The 20,331-nt window shown below is 34.3% G+C and overlaps 1 protein-coding gene across 1 annotated transcript; it reads left to right on the top strand.

Annotated features, from left to right (window-relative positions):
* Positions 1-404: 404 nt before the first annotated feature.
* Positions 405-19,401, top strand: LOC148313383 (uncharacterized). The gene is made up of 5 exons (XM_088263716.1): positions 405-501; positions 12,683-13,657; positions 15,300-15,396; positions 16,087-16,231; positions 17,530-19,401. Exons 1-5 carry the CDS (start codon positions 481-483, stop codon positions 17,684-17,686), a joined length of 1,395 nt encoding a protein of 464 aa, XP_088119842.1. The 5' UTR covers positions 405-480; the 3' UTR covers positions 17,687-19,401.
* The last annotated feature ends 930 nt before the right edge of the window (positions 19,402-20,331 follow it).

The following is a 20,331-nucleotide window of genomic DNA, read 5'->3' as shown; positions in this document are numbered from 1 at the left end:
TTTTACTATATTCTTAAACATTAAAAACGATCTCCTGAAAAATCAAGTTTTTTTGATATATGATGTTGTTGAAAGGAGTGAGCGATATCTTGAAAGACATCTATGGTTTTGTTGAATGCACCCTCGGCGCGGGAAAACTCCGTAAAGGCAGATTTTTGTAATTTGTAATTATGTATACGATGAAATACATGTATAATAATATATTTCACAGCCAGGTACTCCCGTGAGGCAGCGGTCATCATTCACAGCCATCAATAGTTACAATTACCTTCCATATAAATGGCTACCCGTCTCGTGGACCGCCATTGTTAAGGCAGATACCGTCAAGTTCGCGCGTTTCGGTTGTCGACCGAATCGACAAAGTATAGTGCAGACCCCATCGGTCGAATCGCAGTAACAACTAGCCCCGGTTTTTACTTTATAGTGAGTCGGTAGCTGGGGTGAAAGGAAGTGTACTACAGTGCGAAAAATATATATATAATGACGTTCCTTGGAAGCTTGGTGAGTTAGTTTTTGTTTTATAGATGGAAGTTGCATTTATTATTTACCTCACTTATTATGTACAATGTTTATAGTATTTTTGATTCTTAGAAGAAACAAAATCCATTTAATTAGAACCAGAGTTTTTTAAAAAAAAACATAAAGGTCCTGGAATTAATGTAAAGATATTCAAATATCATTTAAATATTCATTACAATATTTTATAATTTTGAAATATTATATAAATATAGATTATAATTACGTAAGCACAAACATTGTTTCATTTAATTGATTTAAAAAAATTTAAACAACAAAAAAACCGTAAAAATGGTGCCGGAACGCCGTTTCACCGCGTTACATGGGAAAAAATGCCCTGATTAGAACTAGTATATTAAAAAGATGTTTTTTTTAATCTGTGTTGGGAACAGGAGGGATAATCAAGTGTGGGCCAATCAGGAACTTGTCAGCATTTGCTCATTTGCTCAGTAAACCACGTAAAACTCCTCAGGAGAAGCCAGACTATTCACTGTCGTCAACAGACCTTCCGTTCCACTAGAAGAGGGTTCGGCATTTTGTGTCCTAGCTTGGTTTATGTTACCAATGTTCTTTACTATTTTTATCATGTATGATACCACCTCTCGTGACAGTTCCTTATGAAATATTACGGATTCAAAGTCGGATACGTCCTCACAGGGATGAATCAATTAATTAAGGTTTCACCCCTAATATACATTAGGGGTGGAACACCTCTATGTTTCACTTCCGTCTGGAAGTGAAACAAAGAGTTGTCGAAAAGAGAGTGAATGCTAGGAATAGAATGAATGGTGTACTGAAATCAGGTATAGCAAATAAAAACCTATAAAACTAGTAGTATGCAAAGAAGATCTGATAACAACCCTTTTTATAATATTTATTAGTTGCCTGAGAAAATTCTACTTGCCTATTATATACAAGGATTTAAAGCATATTTAGTTTATATATCTTAAAAATTAAAGTGAATATGTGTAGTTAATAATAAATGAATGAGGTTGATCCTTAAAAACAATACTATACAGTAGATATAATGGATTCAATATCTCATATCAATCAAGATTAGGTGACATAGCTCTTTTATTCGTCTTATTTGACTTGTCATATTTTCTTAATAAGACACCACTATATCTGATTGATCTTTATGTCCTATTGCCTCATCGATTTTTGTCAACTGCATACCTTCTTTTACACATAAATAATCCTTAAATATGGTGAAGCATGGAGTTAGCACAAGAAAGATGAAAGTAGACTAAATGCAGTCGGAATGCGATCTCTCAGTGCGGCAAAACCATATATCGCTCACTCCTTTCAAGAACGTCATAAATCAAATATCGTCAATTTTCAGTTGACTACGTTTTCGGAATGCGCAGAAAATGTACTATATCCCAGCAAAAGTGGCATATTTTAAAATTAATATTTACCCGCTACAGGACAGAAACTGTTGTTTTTGCATATTGAAGAAAATGTATTGTTTAATCATTTTTTTAAATGTACTAAATATTTTTTTAATGGAGAAAAACCTTCAGGTTTTACCGTAAAAGATCTCTTGCACAGTAAAAAGTTCAACAAGTGCCTTGATATTTATTTTTTACACATTGTAAACTTTAAAAACGTTCTCCAGAAAAATCAAGTTTTTGATTTATGACGTTCTTGAAAGGAGTGAGCGATATGATAGATGTTCGGATGGTGATATAAGGAAGAGGTACAAGGCTCAGATAAGCATTATCGACAAAATAAAGAAAGGTGTCTTGAGATGGTTTCGACATGTAGAACAAATGAGTGAGGAAAGAACGGTAAAACAAAATTTACAAGGCAAATGTATTTGGGAAAAAAAGCGGAGGAAGACCGAAGAAAAGTTGGCATGATCAAGTATTTCAACTGTTTGAAAGCGCTCAGGTCAGGAGTGGAAATAATCGGCGAGTATATATGAAAGAATGCATGAATGTGGAAGAGGCGAAGAATGTTTGGCGTTGGTTGGTTATTTTTTTAAACTATGCGCTTATTCGAATATAATGCTGTGTCAAGATTTCAAGGCAATCACTCGATTACTTTATGAGATTGAAGATTTTGAACCAACGAACATGGATATTTTACGTACAAAGACAGAAATGTACATAATATTACCAGAGGCGTGCATTGCGTGTGGGCAGAAAAGCAGTGCCTACCCTGGATTACTCGCGTACCATATACAAACACGACCAGTGCCTACTAAGTCTTATCCTTACCCAACCCTACTAGAAATTTGAAATTTTTAACAAATAAAGATTTATATTTTTGACATGTCAACAAAGATGGAGAATAAAATGAAAATGTCATATCCATATTGTTTTTTATTTATTTTTCTATTTTAAGAGAAATATTTGTGTTTTTATTATTTACAAAAATATTTCTATTTCATACTATTTCTGTGAGTCTAAGCTACTCATTATCAGAGAAATATGTATAAAATTGTGGTAGAGTGGGTTTGAACCGAGAAACTCTGACTTAAGAGTCCACGACACTAACCACGGGACCACAACCCGACACATCTTCTTCATCTATGTTGAGATGTCAAAATGTAGGAATATTTTCTGCTTAAAGAAACTTATAAATTCATTCAAACCCTTATCCGCACCCCGATGGTGCATAGGACACTACATCATATAAACGCAGTGTTATCTTGATCGTTAACACATGAAGAAAAGGTGATCAGCTTTTTGCTTCAGGTACCAGTCCAGGGTAATATGGAATAGATATAAGAGTGAAAAAAATCACTTATATTTATTTGACCCCCCTGGGAATCGAACCCGGGACCTCCAGAACGGTAGCCGAGCGTGCTGACCATTATACTACGGAGGCGGACGAAACTTATAAATTATATAATATATTTTAATAGACGATTTATACCAATGGTAATACCAGTATTAATATAAAACTACATAACACATGTATGGTAACTGGGGTAATTCAATTCTTTATTTTAGTGCTTTCACACAAACATCATGGTTAGATTAACGCAGAGAACATCATAGTCTAAGCTTAACTCGAAGGTGCACAGTTTACACCCGCGCTGTGCCAGGCGGGTTTCCCGCAAGGTATCGGACCCTCCCAACTAACTGGGTAACTGGGGTAAGTGGCACAAAACGCAGTTTAAAAAAATACTTACACAACACTAAACTTATGATGTAACGTTTAACGTACCTTATAATTAAAGCCATCAAGTTTTATCTTTATTACAATTCTTTAAACATAATTTACGTTAAATTTATCCATTGTTTCCGGTTTACTGAGTAGGAAATACCGACCGTTACCATTTTTTCTCAGTTAGAAAACATTTCTCTCTAACGACGTCCAACAGCGCTGAATTAAAGAAAGTGCAAAGATAACGCCTTTTTAGTTTATGAGGTAATTTGACAGAATATTTTTTTAGAATTTTCATTATTATTTGATCAGACGCTGGACTTACAACATTTAAAAAAAAAATCAACTCCTGTAATTGGAGATAATCCAGATTTTGTGAACAAGTATTCGGACATACTCAAAATGTTATAAATAAAGTATCTGGTAAAATTATAAGCTCAAATAATAAAAATGAAAGTGATATATTCTGGCGTTTCTCATGTGGGTGATTATAATCCAGGATAGGACCTCACATACTAATAAAAGAGTTTCTGCTCAATAAAAAGCTTCTCTTCATCTCTCCTATAGATGTCTCTAGTGAAGTTCTAATGATTCAAGAACAACGTTTCGAAATTGGTTCATATATATAGAACTTCCAAGAATGGGTAGAATTGGTGAACGTTACACGTGTGTAAAGTGATCACTTAAACCAGCCTATGACGGTTGTCAGCCCCGTGAATGCCCAGACTTCCATATTCTTCTTCATCTTTGATGAGATGTCAAAAAATAATATAGACACTGGATTATTCACCCTACCGATGACATATCAATATTATAGGTGTCTCAACTTGATATGAAACAACTAACGTTTTTATGAAAGAAGATAAAAGTCTGGGCATCCCAGGGCTTCCGACCTGGCATTTCACTTTATTCTTCTTCTAACCCTTATTCGCACCCAGCGGTGCATAGGGCAGATCAATACGCAGTGCTTTCTTGACCTTATATGAAGGTAAGGTGATCGCTCCTGCGTTTCACTGACCAATCCAGAGTAATATTAAATAAATACACTGGTCAACAATTTACAACTTTTATTTTGTAATTGGCTTGATTAGACTATTAAAAAGTAAAGTTAAGTAAAGTTTATCTTATTATTTATGTACATATATATATATATATATATATATATATATATATATATATATATATATATATATATATATATATATATATATATATATATATATATATATATATATATATATATATATATATATGTATATATATATATATATATATATATATATATATATATATATATATATATATATATATATATATATATATATATATATATATATATATATATATATATATATATATATATATATATATATATATATATATATATACATATAATTGCTATCGTATTCAATATTAATAAGTTAATATTTTTCCACTGTTACTCCATAATAATTGATACTTTTTTTTAATCCCTTAGACCTTAGGCTAAAACATGTCTAGATACCAACCACTATTACGGTTTCAACGTATGGGGTCCACACAAACAATAATATGTATGTAACATCAAAACTTGATGTAGTACAAGCTTGTCACCATATAGACTTTGAATAAGAACGATTAACTAAGTCCAAATCAGTCATCAAAATTTCAGTTACAGAATCATTGTTGGCCAGTGATATTAGAGTGTGACATCACTAAAATTTATTTTCACCCCCCCCCTGGGAATCGAACCCAGGACCTCCAGCATGATAGCTAAACACGCTAACCATTACAATACGGAGGCCGTAAAAACGATCATTTTATACACCTGTGTAACGTTCACCAATCTGCTCATTATTGAACATCCATATTGCATTATTTTTTAAACTTGTATATATGCAATGCTGGTAGATTCCTTTCACATGCTAGCCAGAAAACAAAATAAGCCAGGTCGTAAGCCCTGGTATGCTCAGACTCGATAGCGTTCCTCAAGTATGTGAATATAATCCAGAATTCAGACCTCACATACAAATGAAACAGTTTCTGCTTAATAAAAAGCTTGCCTCGTCCCATCATAGATGCCTCTCGTGAAGTCTATCCAGTTCAAGAACTATGTATCGAGATAATTCAATATATCTAGAAGTTCCAAGAGTTTGAATATTGTGGTTGTCAATCATGGGTAGAATTGGTGATTGTTACACGTGTGTAAAGTGAGCACTTAAACCAGCCTATGACGGTCGGAAGTCCCGTCAATGCCCAGACTTCCATATTCTTCTTTATCTATCAAAAAAATTAAATAAAAAATTGGTCCTATTTATGATAATTACATGATGTAAATAAAATGATTATAATTGTTTGTATGAAACGTAATTAAAGACTAACTAAAAAAATACAAAAATAATAAATGTATTAATTTTTAAATCAAACACAGTTTTTTTAGTCTACTTAGTTGTTTTTTATTATAAAACACATAAAAATGAATACTGTGACGTTCGTTTGAAAATGCTAAAACTAGGAAAAACAATGGTTACAATATTAATTTTTATGTGTTTTTTTTGTTGTTGATAAAATACAAAGACCAAAAAAATCTATGTTTAATTTAAAAATTAATTCATAAATTAAAATGGAGTTCTACAAATTAAACTATTAAAAATAATAATCTGTACATTTAGTTAGTTGGAAAATTTCACTTCTGTTTTCCTGACCACGTTCCAACGCTTCAAACAATTGTGAAAGTTTTCAGATAATGCCTTTGTAAGTTTTATTGTCAACATGATGCCAATAATAACACCGCCTTGGATCTGAGATTGACGTAAATATACGTCTATTATCTCGACGCCTCTCGCCTTGACCGTGGTCCGAGTCACGGACATTATAGATCATTATATAGTAACGAGAATAAAGGCAGGTTTACATCGAGCCAGTTACTGGCCCCAGCACTGGCGCTGAGAACTGACTCGCACTGTTATTATCAGCGTTGTCAATGCCAATTTTCAGAATTCCCCAAAAATCTAGTTCAATTTCCCCAAATTGGGGAAAAACAAAGTCCCGATTTAGCACGAATTCCCCACATGATTATTCCATGGTCCAAATCCAAAATAAATGATCTGAAAAAATACTTAATGGAAAAATATATATGTAGTGTTTAGTCATATTTTCTTATTTTGTTTTTACCTTATGTTTTTTTATATTTTCTCATTTGTTTATTTTAAATATGCTTCTTACCTTATGTTTTTCTCATTTATTTCTTTTAAAAATGCTTCCTATGCCTATTTATTATACCTGTTTGTTATTATTAGTTTTCATTATTTTTTAAAAATCTTTTTTGTAACCTACTTCATTATTTGTGTTCCAGTCTTTTTAACCTTAATCCCATGTCCCAAAATGAGAGATAGAAATTACTCATCGGGAATATTATATATATGACTTATATATGTAATGTATTGAAAAAAAAATACTGAGCACAGGCAATCAAAATTTGGAGCAACCGTGTTATTTTCACAAAACTATACTTTTTTCCGCGGCACACCAACTAATCACTGCGGTAAACCAGTGTGCCGCGGCACACACGCAGCAGAACAATGGTTTAGACGACTTTGAAATCGAAGTCGGCACCAGTGTTGCCATATGCCAAACCAAAAAATATGAATCAAACAGTCTAGAAATCTGTATAAAATCTGTATAGAATCAATAACCCAAAATATAAAATTTATTTTTATACACATTTTTACTTATTTTAGAAATCAAATTCTTTTCCATTTTTAGTTTGAAGCATGGATCTTTGTAGTTGTTTTGATAGTAATAATCCTTCCAGCGTTTCAGTACTAATTATCAAATTTTAATCATGCTCCAATCTATGCATATTTTCATTCTTCTGTTTTATCATATACTATGTTCAATTCCAAAAATGTGTATGAAACAAAAAGTACTACCTAAGAGTACAATCTGTCATCTGTAACGGCAGCCTAAAATCAGTATCAATACAGATAAATCTGTATATATGGCCACACTGGTCAGCACTGACTTGCCTCGCGTTTGGAGCCAGCTACTGGCTCGATGTAAACCCGACCAAAGACGCGGGAAGCGCACTCACCTGAGACTTTTCATTTCACTTCAATTTCGTTTATTTGTATTACGTGAATTTAATGATATATTCGCTCGATCAGGCGTGAAAGAAACGAGTGAAATGTGAAATTCACCCACCCACTATATTTAAATTAAGCATGCAATTTTAACTCATATTCAATCATTTTATTTTTTAAATAATACTATGAGGAGAAAGGTTTTTGTGAATGTTATTACAATAAAAACTAACTAGCCAACTGTCTAATCACCACGCAGGGATAGGCAGAGAGAATAGAACGCCACAGCAATGCAAAAATGCACCATCTCATTACATTACTATTTATTTATTATTGGATTAAAACCAATATATTTAGCTTTTCCACTTTATTTTTATTTGGCCAGCGACCGGGTTTCGTCGTTACCGACATCATCAGACCAGTCTGATGATGTCGGTAACGACGAAACCGGTCGCTGGTCAAATAAAAATAAAGTGGAAAAGCTAAAAATATTGGTTTTAATCTAATAATATATTAAAATGCAATTCCATCACGAAGTGTCAGTGGATAATATAAATCTATTAAAAATTACTATTTTTCATTAGAATCCTAACTATATTATTTTGAGAAATAAAAAGACTTTGTTTTTTGATCCACTCACATTTTTATTAACCAACTAGTTTCGGCAACAACCTGTTGCCCTCTTCAGGGTTTAATTTATGACTAAAGTCTAAAAATAAAAACTAAATTTAGTCATAAATTAAACCCTGAAGAGGGCAACAGGTTGTTGCCGAAACTAGTTGGTTAATAAAAATGTGAGTGGATCAAAAAACAAAGTCTTTTTATTTCTCAAAATAATATATCAATATGATCCACAAAGTTAATGCTTTCAATATTCAAAACAGAATCCTATCTGTCCATCAAACCTCCTCCCTTAGTTTTTCCCTCTACCTCCTTCCTTAAACTCCCTTATTCCTTTGCCCTCCGTATAATCATCTTTTGTAATTTATGTTTTTTTAATGTTAATTTGTAACATATGTTTTTTTGAATGTTCAAGTACTATCTACCCTCTGATTGCAAACAGCTACATATATATGGTATCAAACATTTTGATCAATATTACTAGTCTATTTTTGGTTGGTTGGAAGATACTGCTTTTTAGCAATAAGCCCGCCTATGTACTTATTTTGTCCGCCTCCGTAGTGTAATGGTCAGCACGCTCGGCTACCGTTCTGGAGGTCCCGGGTTCGATTCCCAAGGGGGGTAAAATAAATATAAGTGATTTTTTCACTGTCATATTTATCCAATATTACCCTGGACTGGTACCTGAAGCGGAGGGCTGATCACTTTTCCTTCATGTGTAAACGATCAAGATAACACTGCGTTTATATGACGCAGTGCCCTATGCACCATTGGGGTGCGGATAAGGGTTTTATTTTTATTATGTACTTATTCATTTTCTGTACATGAAGTAAATAAATAAAATATGGCATGTAAACATAGTACGAGATAACCCGTAGTCGGCGTCCTAGCAAAGAACGCAATCTACGAGTTATCTCGTAGTTGGCACGTATTAAAAGGAAATGCACCGTTCGCTCGCTATTTTTTTGTGTCAAAACATGTCGTTAGCCAATGTTTTTAATAAGTGTTGCTTTATCTGCTCCAATAAAAACGAGACAGTAGCAAATAATCGATTGATCACTATTTGGTAATTTGTAGCTCGCTACTTTAACCGTAATGGAGTAATGCATGCCACGGTATGGTTTCAAAACACGGAAACAGCTTTTTTTATTGTCATTTACCCTTTTTGTCTCTAAATAGGAGATTGATTTATTTGAAATATATATTATTTTGAAGACATAAGTATTTGTTTCAAAGGAAAACTTATTTTTTCAATAAAAAAACGGTTTTTTGAATGTTTTTCGCAGATACTTTGTGGCGCATTTTATTGACTTAATAAATTTAAACAACTTTTTTTTTAACCACGTTTTTATTGGTACACTTTATTTTTTTCAACCGGTTTCGACAAGAACCTTGCCATCATCAGGGTTTATGTACTAAATTCTAAAACATTGAAATACTCATAGTTCCCTTACCAAAAACTTCCACGCACTCCGTACTCCATATGAAAACATGATTTAAAAAATATGATTTAAAAACTCCTAAATGTTGTTTTTATTGTGCATTGCGTAGCGAATACGTCAACTTCAAACGACAACTACAAAAACGGTGTTTAAAGTAAAAAAAACAACAGCTCTAAATGTTACCTGAGTTGGAAAAAAATCAAGTTGTAGGTTATCGAATATCCCGCCTTTTAAGTACCTACATATAAAAATAAATATTGAGTTTAGGTCCCTCTCCAAGCACAAGTCTCTTTTGGAGAAGAACAGCGCAACTAGTAAAATATATATTATTTTTGACATCTCAACAAAGATGAAGAAGAATATGGAAGTCTGGACATTTGCGGGGCTTACGACCGTCATAGGCTGGTTTAAATCATCACTTTACACACGTGTAACATTCACCAATTTTCTACCCATGATTGACAACCATACTACTCCATTTTTTTTTAAATTACCTAACGTCCAAGTAACTCTGAAATCTAGCTACGGCTTATGCAACACCGTTTATCATGTCCCTACTCAGGCTTCAACTTTATAAGTTTCATAGCCTATGCCTACTTGTGAGTGGATTTACTCTTTATGCTTAATGTTACTATAATTTCATGTAATTCATGAGTGAAAATTCTAGGCAAAAACACTAATCCAATTCTTGTAACTTCTATATATATGGCTCAATTTCGAAACAAAATGCTTGAATACACTAGAATTTCAGAGAATAGATTAGACATCTATGGTGAGATGAAATAAATATTTGGATTCACTCAAAATGTTATATTATAAGATAGGTATGTTATATGTTATAGTTCGCCTCCGTAGTGTAATGGTCAGCACGCTCGGCTACCGTTCTGGAGGTCCCAGGTTCGATTCCCAGGGGGGGTAAAATAAATATAAGTGATTTATTTCACTGTACTATTTATTCGAAATTACCCTGGACTGGTACCTGAAGCGGAGGGCTGATCACCTTTCCTTCATGTGTAAACGATCAAGATAACACTGCGTTTGTATTACGCAGTGCCCTATGCACCATTGGGGTGCGGATAAGGGTTTTAAAAAAAGTTATATATAGAACTGTCTGGTTGAAAAATTAAAATATAACCTTTTTATAACAAAATTAAACCAATGATAAAAAATAAATATAGCGTGTTAAAAAAAATACTAGATTTATATAAAATAATGTAGTTCTTTTAAATACAAAAAATAAAATAAAACTCGCTACGATTGTTATTAAATGTAATGACACGTTTTAATGGGAATTTGCATAAATAATTTCCAAGCACGTTTGCTGGCGATATCAATTTAAATTGTATATATCTAGCTACAATTAAAATTATTATTATTTGCAAATCCGTGCGAGGTTTTCGTAATAAATAAATAACCATCACGCCGCTTTCCGCCGGGCTAGGCAGAGATAATAGAACGACACATCACGCCGTCTTTGACAACAATCTTCGCCTATTCATGCATCTCCCTCATACATCTTTTTCTTCTAACCCATATCCGCACCCAATGATGCATAGGGCACTATATGCATCATATAGAAGCAGTGTTATCTTGATCTTTAAATTATTTTTTTTTATAATTTTATTATTTATTTATTTAATTAGCTTATATTATATAAATATATATAAAAAAAACATCATATTTTTATATTTACATCTTTTTGCGGTAAACAAAAAAAATATTTTTAAATTCTTTCAGACTCTTTTCATTCTTCATACATTCAGGTAACTTATCTTACATTTTCAAACCCTTGTACATTAAACAATTTTGTGACTCGGTTTTTTTCAACAACGGCAGTCTTATTCTATCCTTATGTTCATGAATTTTTTTGTTTACTTACATGAAGGAAAGGTGATCAGCCTTGCGCTTCAGGTACCAGTCCAGGGTCATATTAAACAAATATTGGATTGAAAAATCACTAATATTTATTTTGACCCTCTTGGAAATCGAACCTGGGACCTCCAGTATGGTCGCCTAGCGCGCGAACAACTATGCTATGAAGGCGGACAATATATATCTTCATACATACCCGCCGATTATTCCGAGTCCTGACCTTTAAATTAAATAAAGTAAATTACAACATTTTGAGTGTGTCCAAATCCTTGTTCACAAAATCTGTTTTCATCTCACCAATAAATGTCTCCGGTGAATTTCTAGTGATTCAAGAATAATGCTTCAAAATTGGCTCATATATTTAGAACTTCCAAGAATTTGAGTAGCGTGGTTGTCAATAATGGGTAGAATTGGTGAATGTTACATGCGTGTAAAGTGATCACTTAAAACCAGCCAAGTTGGGAACAGGAGGTATAAACTAGTATGGGCCAATCAGGAACTTCCACAGCAGTTGCTCATTGCTGGGAGGAAACAACGTAAAACTCCTCAGTACTAGTCAGACTGTTGACTGTCGTCAACAGACCTTCCGTTCCACTAGAAAAGGGTTCAGCATTTTGTGTCCTAGCTTGGTTTATGGTACCAATGTCCTTAACTATTTTTATCATGTAAGATACCATCTAATGCATATGAAGTCACTGGTAGTATATAACATATATATCGTAGTCCTACAGGAGAAAGTGACCAACTAACAAAAGGTGAAATGTTCAGGAGGGCCATTTAAGTCACTTTTGCTTGGCAAGAAAATAAAGATCTATGCAGTTAGTCATCTTTAGCAAGTCAATATTAATATATTAAAAGTCAATATATTATACTTCCGAGTTTAAAATCGCTTTGGGATTTTTTCAGGGCAATATTAAGCTAGTAAGATATCAAATAGTCAATAATCACGTTTTGTACAAAATGCACTTTGTCACTTTCTCCTGTATGACTACGACATATAATGTATGTATCATAAAATAAAATCCATACATAATGTGCTATTTGTTTTTTCAGGTTTTCTTGGCTGCCACTTCAATTGTGACATCGCAAGAGTATTACGATAGCCAGAAGATCAATTCTACCGGAGTTCAATACAACCAGGAGCAACTTGCAAGGATACTGCAGGCGCCGATTTTCAGAAATGGACGACAAGACTTCTCGGATTACTCTCCTCAAGGATTCGATGTTTCCGAGCCAAGAGAAGTCAGCGAAGAAACGAAGACAACTGTCACTAGTTTCCTGTCACCAGTTCCGTCTTCCATCTTACTTCCTCCAAGGCCTGAGGCTTTGGAATCGTACTCCAGTTACGAGAACAAACCAAACCCATACGCAAACCCTGAATACATCGGAAAACCATATAATCCTGCACCCGTTGTGTATATACCAAAGTATCTACCTATCCAAAACGCAGACTCTTTCATACCTATAAACCCCCTATCGAAACAATTGGATCTCCCATTGCCCAGCGCTCCAAAGACCAACTTTGCGAACCCACCAAAACCATCTGCGGAACTTCAACTTCCTCTGTTTCAACCGTTTGTTCCTTTCAATGCCAACCCACAGCAATTGCCTTACACATCCCAAAATCAGGACATCTACAATGTCCCGTCTAAGTCATTAGAGACTCCTTACCCAACATTATCCCATACACTTGAAGTCGAAAAGAGCGAATCGATCAAACCCACAAAGCTACCGACCAAATTTTTCCCAAAAAAATATAATTCCAACGTGGACGATCACGCTTCAAAGAAACTGGCAAAAAATATCCCGGTAAATGAGTTCGTCGAAGATGTGGATGTCCCCAGGATAAATAAAGGAATACAGGCTTCCAAACATCCATTGAAACTCGTATTAAGTCCTGAGGCATCGCAGGAACATGAGGAAAAAAAGAAAAATCAGAGGAAACACGAGGTTGATAAACAAAGACATAAGTTTGAAGAAGCTCAAAAAAAGATTCAGGCTAAGAAGGAAGAGGAATACAGAAAACAGGTAAATATTAATGTCTAGAATATATTGGATAAAACAAAAGTGTCAGTAGAAAATATTTGCTAAAGGATTTCATAAAATAAAAGCATCCTCAGATATGAATACAAATAAAAATTACCTTGAAGCAATCAAATGTCTAGAAGATATTGGGACAATATCTCAAATTGATTATACTTAAACACTGGATTTGGTATCCATTTTCAGTATCCATTTGTAAATACCTATTTTAAGGTGGAGACTGATCGGAGCATTTCGTTGTAACATAACATAACATTGTAACATCGCTCGTGGCAAGCATTACCGAGCATCCGAAACTATGGATGGAGCACTCGGCTCGGTGTACTGACTGCCTAAATGCTCGCATTGTAACATGTTACATTACGATGAAATGCTCCGGTCAATCTTTACCTTTATACTAAGTTTCTTTTTGGAATGACTTTATGAATAATAGACGCAGGTCATACAACTTTATTGCATAATTATCAAAGTTCTATTGACCAAAAGAGTTATGTGTTAGATTTTGTTTAACGTGTTTTAGATATTGTAGTTCTTTGTACGTTTCCATGAAGGGTGTTAATTGTGATTTGTGTGCTTTGCTGAGAGGTACTTTCCTATGTGAGTCATCTAGTAAAACGAATCACTACATCATCTTTTTCATTCTTATAGTTCTTCTGATCTATTTTTTATTTTTTTTATTTATTTATTAATTTATTTTCATAATACATAGATACATTCACAATATACATATTCATTTCATATACACATTTATTATACGTATTACGGCTCTTTAGGCATGGCCTGTGTTGAGCCGAATACTAACATGGTAATACAAAGTTTATATATTTTTTTTTTAATTTTTAATATTTATATATTTTTTTTAATGATTAGATTATAAACATAACATACAGGAGATACAAAAATTATTTATGTTTTAAGGTTTTTCAATGTGATAATTACACCTGGACTTTAATTAATTCACTTTCCACCTTGTCCCTTCCAATGTTAAGTAACCATCGACGGACACTGTTCTTAAAGACCTGATCACTCCTGGAATTTATTTATATATTATCCGCCTCTTATGACGTGGTCTGCTAGCTTTCACGCTATTGCTTTGGAAGTCTTACAGGTGGTCTTCCTTAGTCTGGGTTCTCTTGAAGAACAATTCGGGCCAGTCTATTCTCTTGTTTTCTATTGAAATGGGCATTCCAGCATCATCTTCGCTGACTTCCCCATCTGACTATATCCTTCGTACTACACATTTTCCCAATTTCCATGCTCCTTATTTAGTCTCTTAACGTGTTTCCTTTTATGCACCTCAATGACCTCATTTCTGAAGTTCTTAGAAGAAATTTGGCTCTAGCTGTGTCTACTCTGGTCTCTGTCCCATATGTGGCAATCGGTCTTACACATGTCTTGTATATTTTTACTTTGTTCTCAGTATTCATGTGCTTATTCTTCCAGATTTTTTTTCTTACCCACCACAATATTGCACCTGCCTTACTAACCTGTCTTAAAGCCTCATAATAGAAGAGATTCTGAGACAAGTCGATAAATTTCACTAGATGATCTAAAAAAATTTCAGAACTGTTTATCATTTTCTTAAAAGAGAAACGTTGGTTTATTTACCAGTTTTTTTGTTTTTCAGCAACAATTTGTAGACAAGACAGTCGCGAGAGCGTCCGGATCCAACAGCGAACCAGTGGCCTCTGAATCCGGGTTTAATAATTACCACCAAGGAATTGGTAAGTGTTTAAACCAGGAGCTAAATTTCAAAAGTGGTATAATATCCTGGTATATAATGCTTATCTTTTAAAATACGAAAAATAACGATATAATTTTATTTATCTGGCCGGGAATAAAATAATCCTAATATAATCTTGTACCCTCTTCAAACCCTCATCCGCACCCCAATGGTGCATAGGGCCTTGCTTCATATAAATGCAATATTATCTTGATTGTTGACACATGAAGAAGAGGTGATCAGCCCTCGGCTTCAGGTACAAGTCCTCAGGATAATACATATTGAATAAATATTACTATCTATCTACTATAATCTATATGTCTACTATAATCACTTATATTACTTAAGATCTTGTATACTTTCAATTAAAAGGGTCTCTGCTAAATAAAAGCTTTCGCAAACCAACCATAGACGGCTCCAGTGAAATTACACATAAAGCGTCATGAGATTTAATAATATCTGTAGGAGTACTAAAGTAGTAGTGGTTTAGTAGTGTGGGGTAAAATGGTGAATGTAAAATGTATGTAAAGTGATTACTTAACCAGCCTATGACAGGTCTTAAGCCCTGTTAATAACCAGACTTCTATATACTTCTTCATCTATGTTGAGATGTCAAAAAAATAGATATTAGAGGTCGGGATAGTCCAGGTTTTACTGTACACTGATATCTAATAAGTAATCATGTTTCCAGATAACGGTTTTGAATCCCCGGAGCAGCACTCCTCATCCGGACTGGACGACGTTGGCCACGGAGCGGGCGGAGACCGCACAGAGTTCCAGATGCACGGCCAACACGGCCCGCACAGCTACAAGTTTGGATATGATACAGGGAAAGGGTAATATTGCACAGTGGACATTTGTTTCATGAATAATAATCGGAAAGCATGTATGGATGTGAAGAAAGTTAGTAGTGTATGTCAGGACAGAAGAGTTTGGCTTTCCATCCTCTCTGACTACCCCCGCAGAGAAACCAAGTAATGGTAGTAAAAAGTAATAATAAATTTGGATAATTTATATATGTAGCGCCATTTTCATAAAATACTACCTCAAGGACGCTTCACTGTGAATGAATTGAGGAATGGAAGATAGTGGAAATTATTTAAACAAACTAATGTGTTTTTAATTTGTTTCTAAAGATCATCTCACTATTTCTAACCACTGGCGGAAGAGCATTCCACGTCTTCTGTTCCGCAACAACAAAGGCACGCTCTCTAAATTTAGTGCATTGGTTGCGAGCTGGTAAAATCACATGCCCATCGCAGTTGTTATAGCCGATCAAAGCGTGAGATGTCTATCAACCATTTATCTTAGTAGAAGTAGTAACATAGATGAAGAAGAATATGGAAGTCTGGGTATTTTCAGGAATCAATAATCAGGGATCCAAAATGAATGAGCTGAAAAAATACTTTATACAAATAAATGATATTTGTGTTGGTGATTAGTTATATTTTCTCATTTTTTCCTTTAAACATGTTTCTTACCTTATATTTTTTTATTTGCCTATTTACTGTTCCTTTTATTGCTTTATATTTTATATTTTACCCCATATTTTATTTCTTTGTTTTTCAGTCTTGTGAACCTTGATCCCACGTCCCAAAATGAGTGATGAAAGTTACTCATCGGGAATATTATGATGTTATAAAACATGATATAAAAGAACTCACATGTAATGCGATTAATGATATATGTAGAACACTCTCCTTACCATCCATTGTTTACTTTATGTAATACCACTTTTTTTTGGTATTACACAAAGTAAACAATGGATGATAAGGAGAGTGTTTTATTACCATACCACAAAGTCATCAATACTTTTATAAAGTTCCAAAAATTAGAAAAGTTTGATTGTCAATTATGGATAGAATGGTGAATGTTACACATGTGTAAAGTGATCACTTAAGCATCCTAGAACCCACATTCTTCTTCAAATATATTATTCTCCGTCTTATTCGTCATAACTGAGAGTTGTGACCTTAGTAGAAGCAATGACTCTTCTCCAATTATCCCTTGACTGCGCTGCACGTAGCGCTTCAACCACGGAGGCGCCTGCTGCTGACTTAATTTGATCTTCATCTATAGATGATATTGAGATGTCAAAATGATCACTAACGTGTTTCTTTTTTCCAAATTGCAGCAAAAATCGTCAGTTCAGATATGAAGAAAGAGATAATGACGGATATGTGAAGGGCCATTATGGATTCTACGACAAGCAAGGGAAACTACAAGTAGTCAACTATGATGCCCATCCCGACCATGGCTTCCACGCAGAAGGATCGTTTGGAAAAGTCTAAATTTACACAATATATTATCATAAGTGATAAATTATACTGTTGCAATTCATCAGGAAACATATTGTGACATGGTCCGGCTTTTAAATCTTCAGTTCCACTAGCCTAACTGATTCACCAACATACCAAATTACTGACGATACGTTTAAAATGACTCATCTTCTATTAACACATTGTTGTCAGACGGTTTTTACATCAGTCCCGACCCTAATTAGTACACTAATTCTTCTTCTTCAAACCCTCATCCGCACCCCAATGGTGCATAGGGCACTGCGTCATATGAACACAGTGTTATCTTGTTCGGTAACACATGAAGGGAAGGTGCCAGCCCTCCGTTCAGGTACCAGTCCAGGGTATAATTGAATAAATGAGTGAAAAAATCAATTTTATTTATTTGCCCCCCCCTGGGAATCAAACTCGGGACCTCCAGAACGGTAGCCGAGCGTGCTTACCATTACACTACGGAGGCGGAGGGCATACTAATTTGAGTCGTATACTAATCAAATCCAATTCCAATCTGTGCAATGTTTTTTGGCATCTCTCGCGCTCTACCAAAAGTTAGCAAACAGAACGCTTATATGCGTCTCCAGCCCTTTACCAACAGTATGTAAAAGACACTTTTAAGCGTTTCCTGCAAACATTATCTTAACACATCTCATGCAGGACCGTTCTAGCGTAGCTAGACACACATGTGCAGTAGCATGTGGTCCCGTGATTAGTGCCGCGGACTCTTACGTCAGAGTTTCTCTGTTCGAACCTACTCTACCACAATTTGATACCTATTTCTAATAATGAGCCGCTTAGGCTCACAGACATAGTATGAAATTGAAATATTTGTGTAAATAATAAAAACACAAATATTTATCTTTTTTTTAAAAAAAAAAAGTAATTTACACAAATAATATGTAATAAAAAACTATGTTTTACTATGAGGTACCAGTTGTGGAGGTCCACACCGAAACGTTACATTTCCATTATAAATGATTTTAAGTAATCAGGAATTCTAGCTTGTAAAATTGTTAAATTTTGGTGCGATTTGATTATTTCATATAGGTTTAACACAGGATTGGTCATGTTTTGTCACAGCATTAATTTAAATTACGATAGAATACAGTTAACAGAACAGATTTGCATTTAAAGGATTTTTTGTGCAATATTGAAAATGTAACTTTTTGGTGAGGACCTCAACAGTTATACTCTTATAATAAAGCTTTGATGAAACTTCAACAGATGTCACTGTAAACCTTAAATACCGCAATATAATAAGCAAAAATGGTCTCCAGCTACAGCTGTAAAATTTTTGGTAATTGTGATAGAATATTAAATATATTTACATAAGGTGAGAAACTCGAAAATATGGCCAAAAATTTATGTAAATTCACTCGCCAATAAAACGTAATAATCTTCTTCTTGGTGTGGTCCTTGTGGCCTGTTTTTAAGAGGGATCAGCCTCCTGCGATGTCGATTCCCAGCTATCAATCCATCTCATTGGTGGTCTGCTCGGGAGTCCTCTACCATGGGGTTGGCAGTATAGTGCGATGTGGGGGAGTCTGGATGGTTCCATTTTCCTCACATGTGCATACCATTGTCTTCCACACCTAACGACATCTTCAATCTTGCATAAATCCCTGATCCTGACGTTTCATATTGTAATAAAATAATTATGTAATAATAATATACTAAAACTCTAGTGTTATATTGTACTGTACTGAAGTGAAAAATGGAACGAAAAATCGTTTTTATTTATATTTTTTAGAAAATAAACACAAAAAAATGTAAAACAGTTGTTTTATTAGATTGTGGAATATGGGGTGTTGATGCTAGACATCAGAAAGGGCAAAAGTGTTATTTTGAGAATTGAGTGATTTGTGTCTTATTTTACTTGTAAACACGCTTGTAAAATAGCTTGTAAACACGCTCATCCCAGTGCTTGACAAAGGAAGAAACAAATTCTATTAATTTAAAACATAAAACACATATGTACATATTTAACACCACACAGTGCATATATTTGGTAAGTCTTCATAATATCCTTTAAATATAACTATGTTAAAAAAATTTAACTGTGATTGGTTCTACTTTCCTTAAACATTTGCCCGTAACATACATGGGCAAAAATAAGCCTTTCCAGATTTGCCCGTATATGGTACGGGAAGGGGAGTGCCTTCGTATATAGGCAGAAAAGCAGTGCCTATCCTAACTTAGCTGGGTAACATATACTACCTATCTCTTCTGCCTTCCCTAGTAAGTAATACCTATCTTGGACAGCTAGACGCACCAACGAGTCCATTCACCAGAAACTACACTTGGACGGCTTGACTCTGCCCAATGTCTGTAAACGACGGATTCTTCAGTTCTTTGGACACGTTGTGCGTGGCAATGAGGGTACCCTGGAACGACTGGTGATTGGTAGTCTGGAGGGGAAGAAAGGGAGAGGAAGATCCCCACACAATAGACCGATCAAGTTAAGGCAACAGCAGGCTGTTTACTAATTTTTTGTTGTAAAAAGCTTGACAAGTCGCTCACTCCTTTCAAGAACGTCATAAATCAAAATACTTGATTTTTCAGGAGAACGTTTTTAAAGTTTAAGAATATAATACAATGTATTAAAAATAAATATCAAGCCACTTACTGAACTTTTTACTGTG

Source organism: Brachycentrus maculatus, unplaced genomic scaffold (genome assembly GCF_059751285.1).
Source record: "Brachycentrus maculatus isolate JH-2025_06_01 unplaced genomic scaffold, ASM5975128v1 h1tg000013l, whole genome shotgun sequence".
Classification (NCBI taxonomy): Eukaryota; Metazoa; Arthropoda; class Insecta; order Trichoptera; family Brachycentridae; genus Brachycentrus; species Brachycentrus maculatus.
This window is presented reverse-complemented; position numbering and strand designations above follow the sequence as displayed.

Excerpts from the sequence above, each read along its gene's own strand:
- LOC148313383 (XM_088263716.1), top strand. The coding sequence starts at position 481 with ATGACGTTCCTTGGAAGCTTG. Across the intron at positions 502-12,682 it reads TGACGTTCCTTGGAAGCTTG|GTTTTCTTGGCTGCCACTTC; the intron begins GTGAGTTAGTTT and ends TTGTTTTTTCAG. Across the intron at positions 15,397-16,086 it reads TAATTACCACCAAGGAATTG|ATAACGGTTTTGAATCCCCG; the intron begins GTAAGTGTTTAA and ends TCATGTTTCCAG.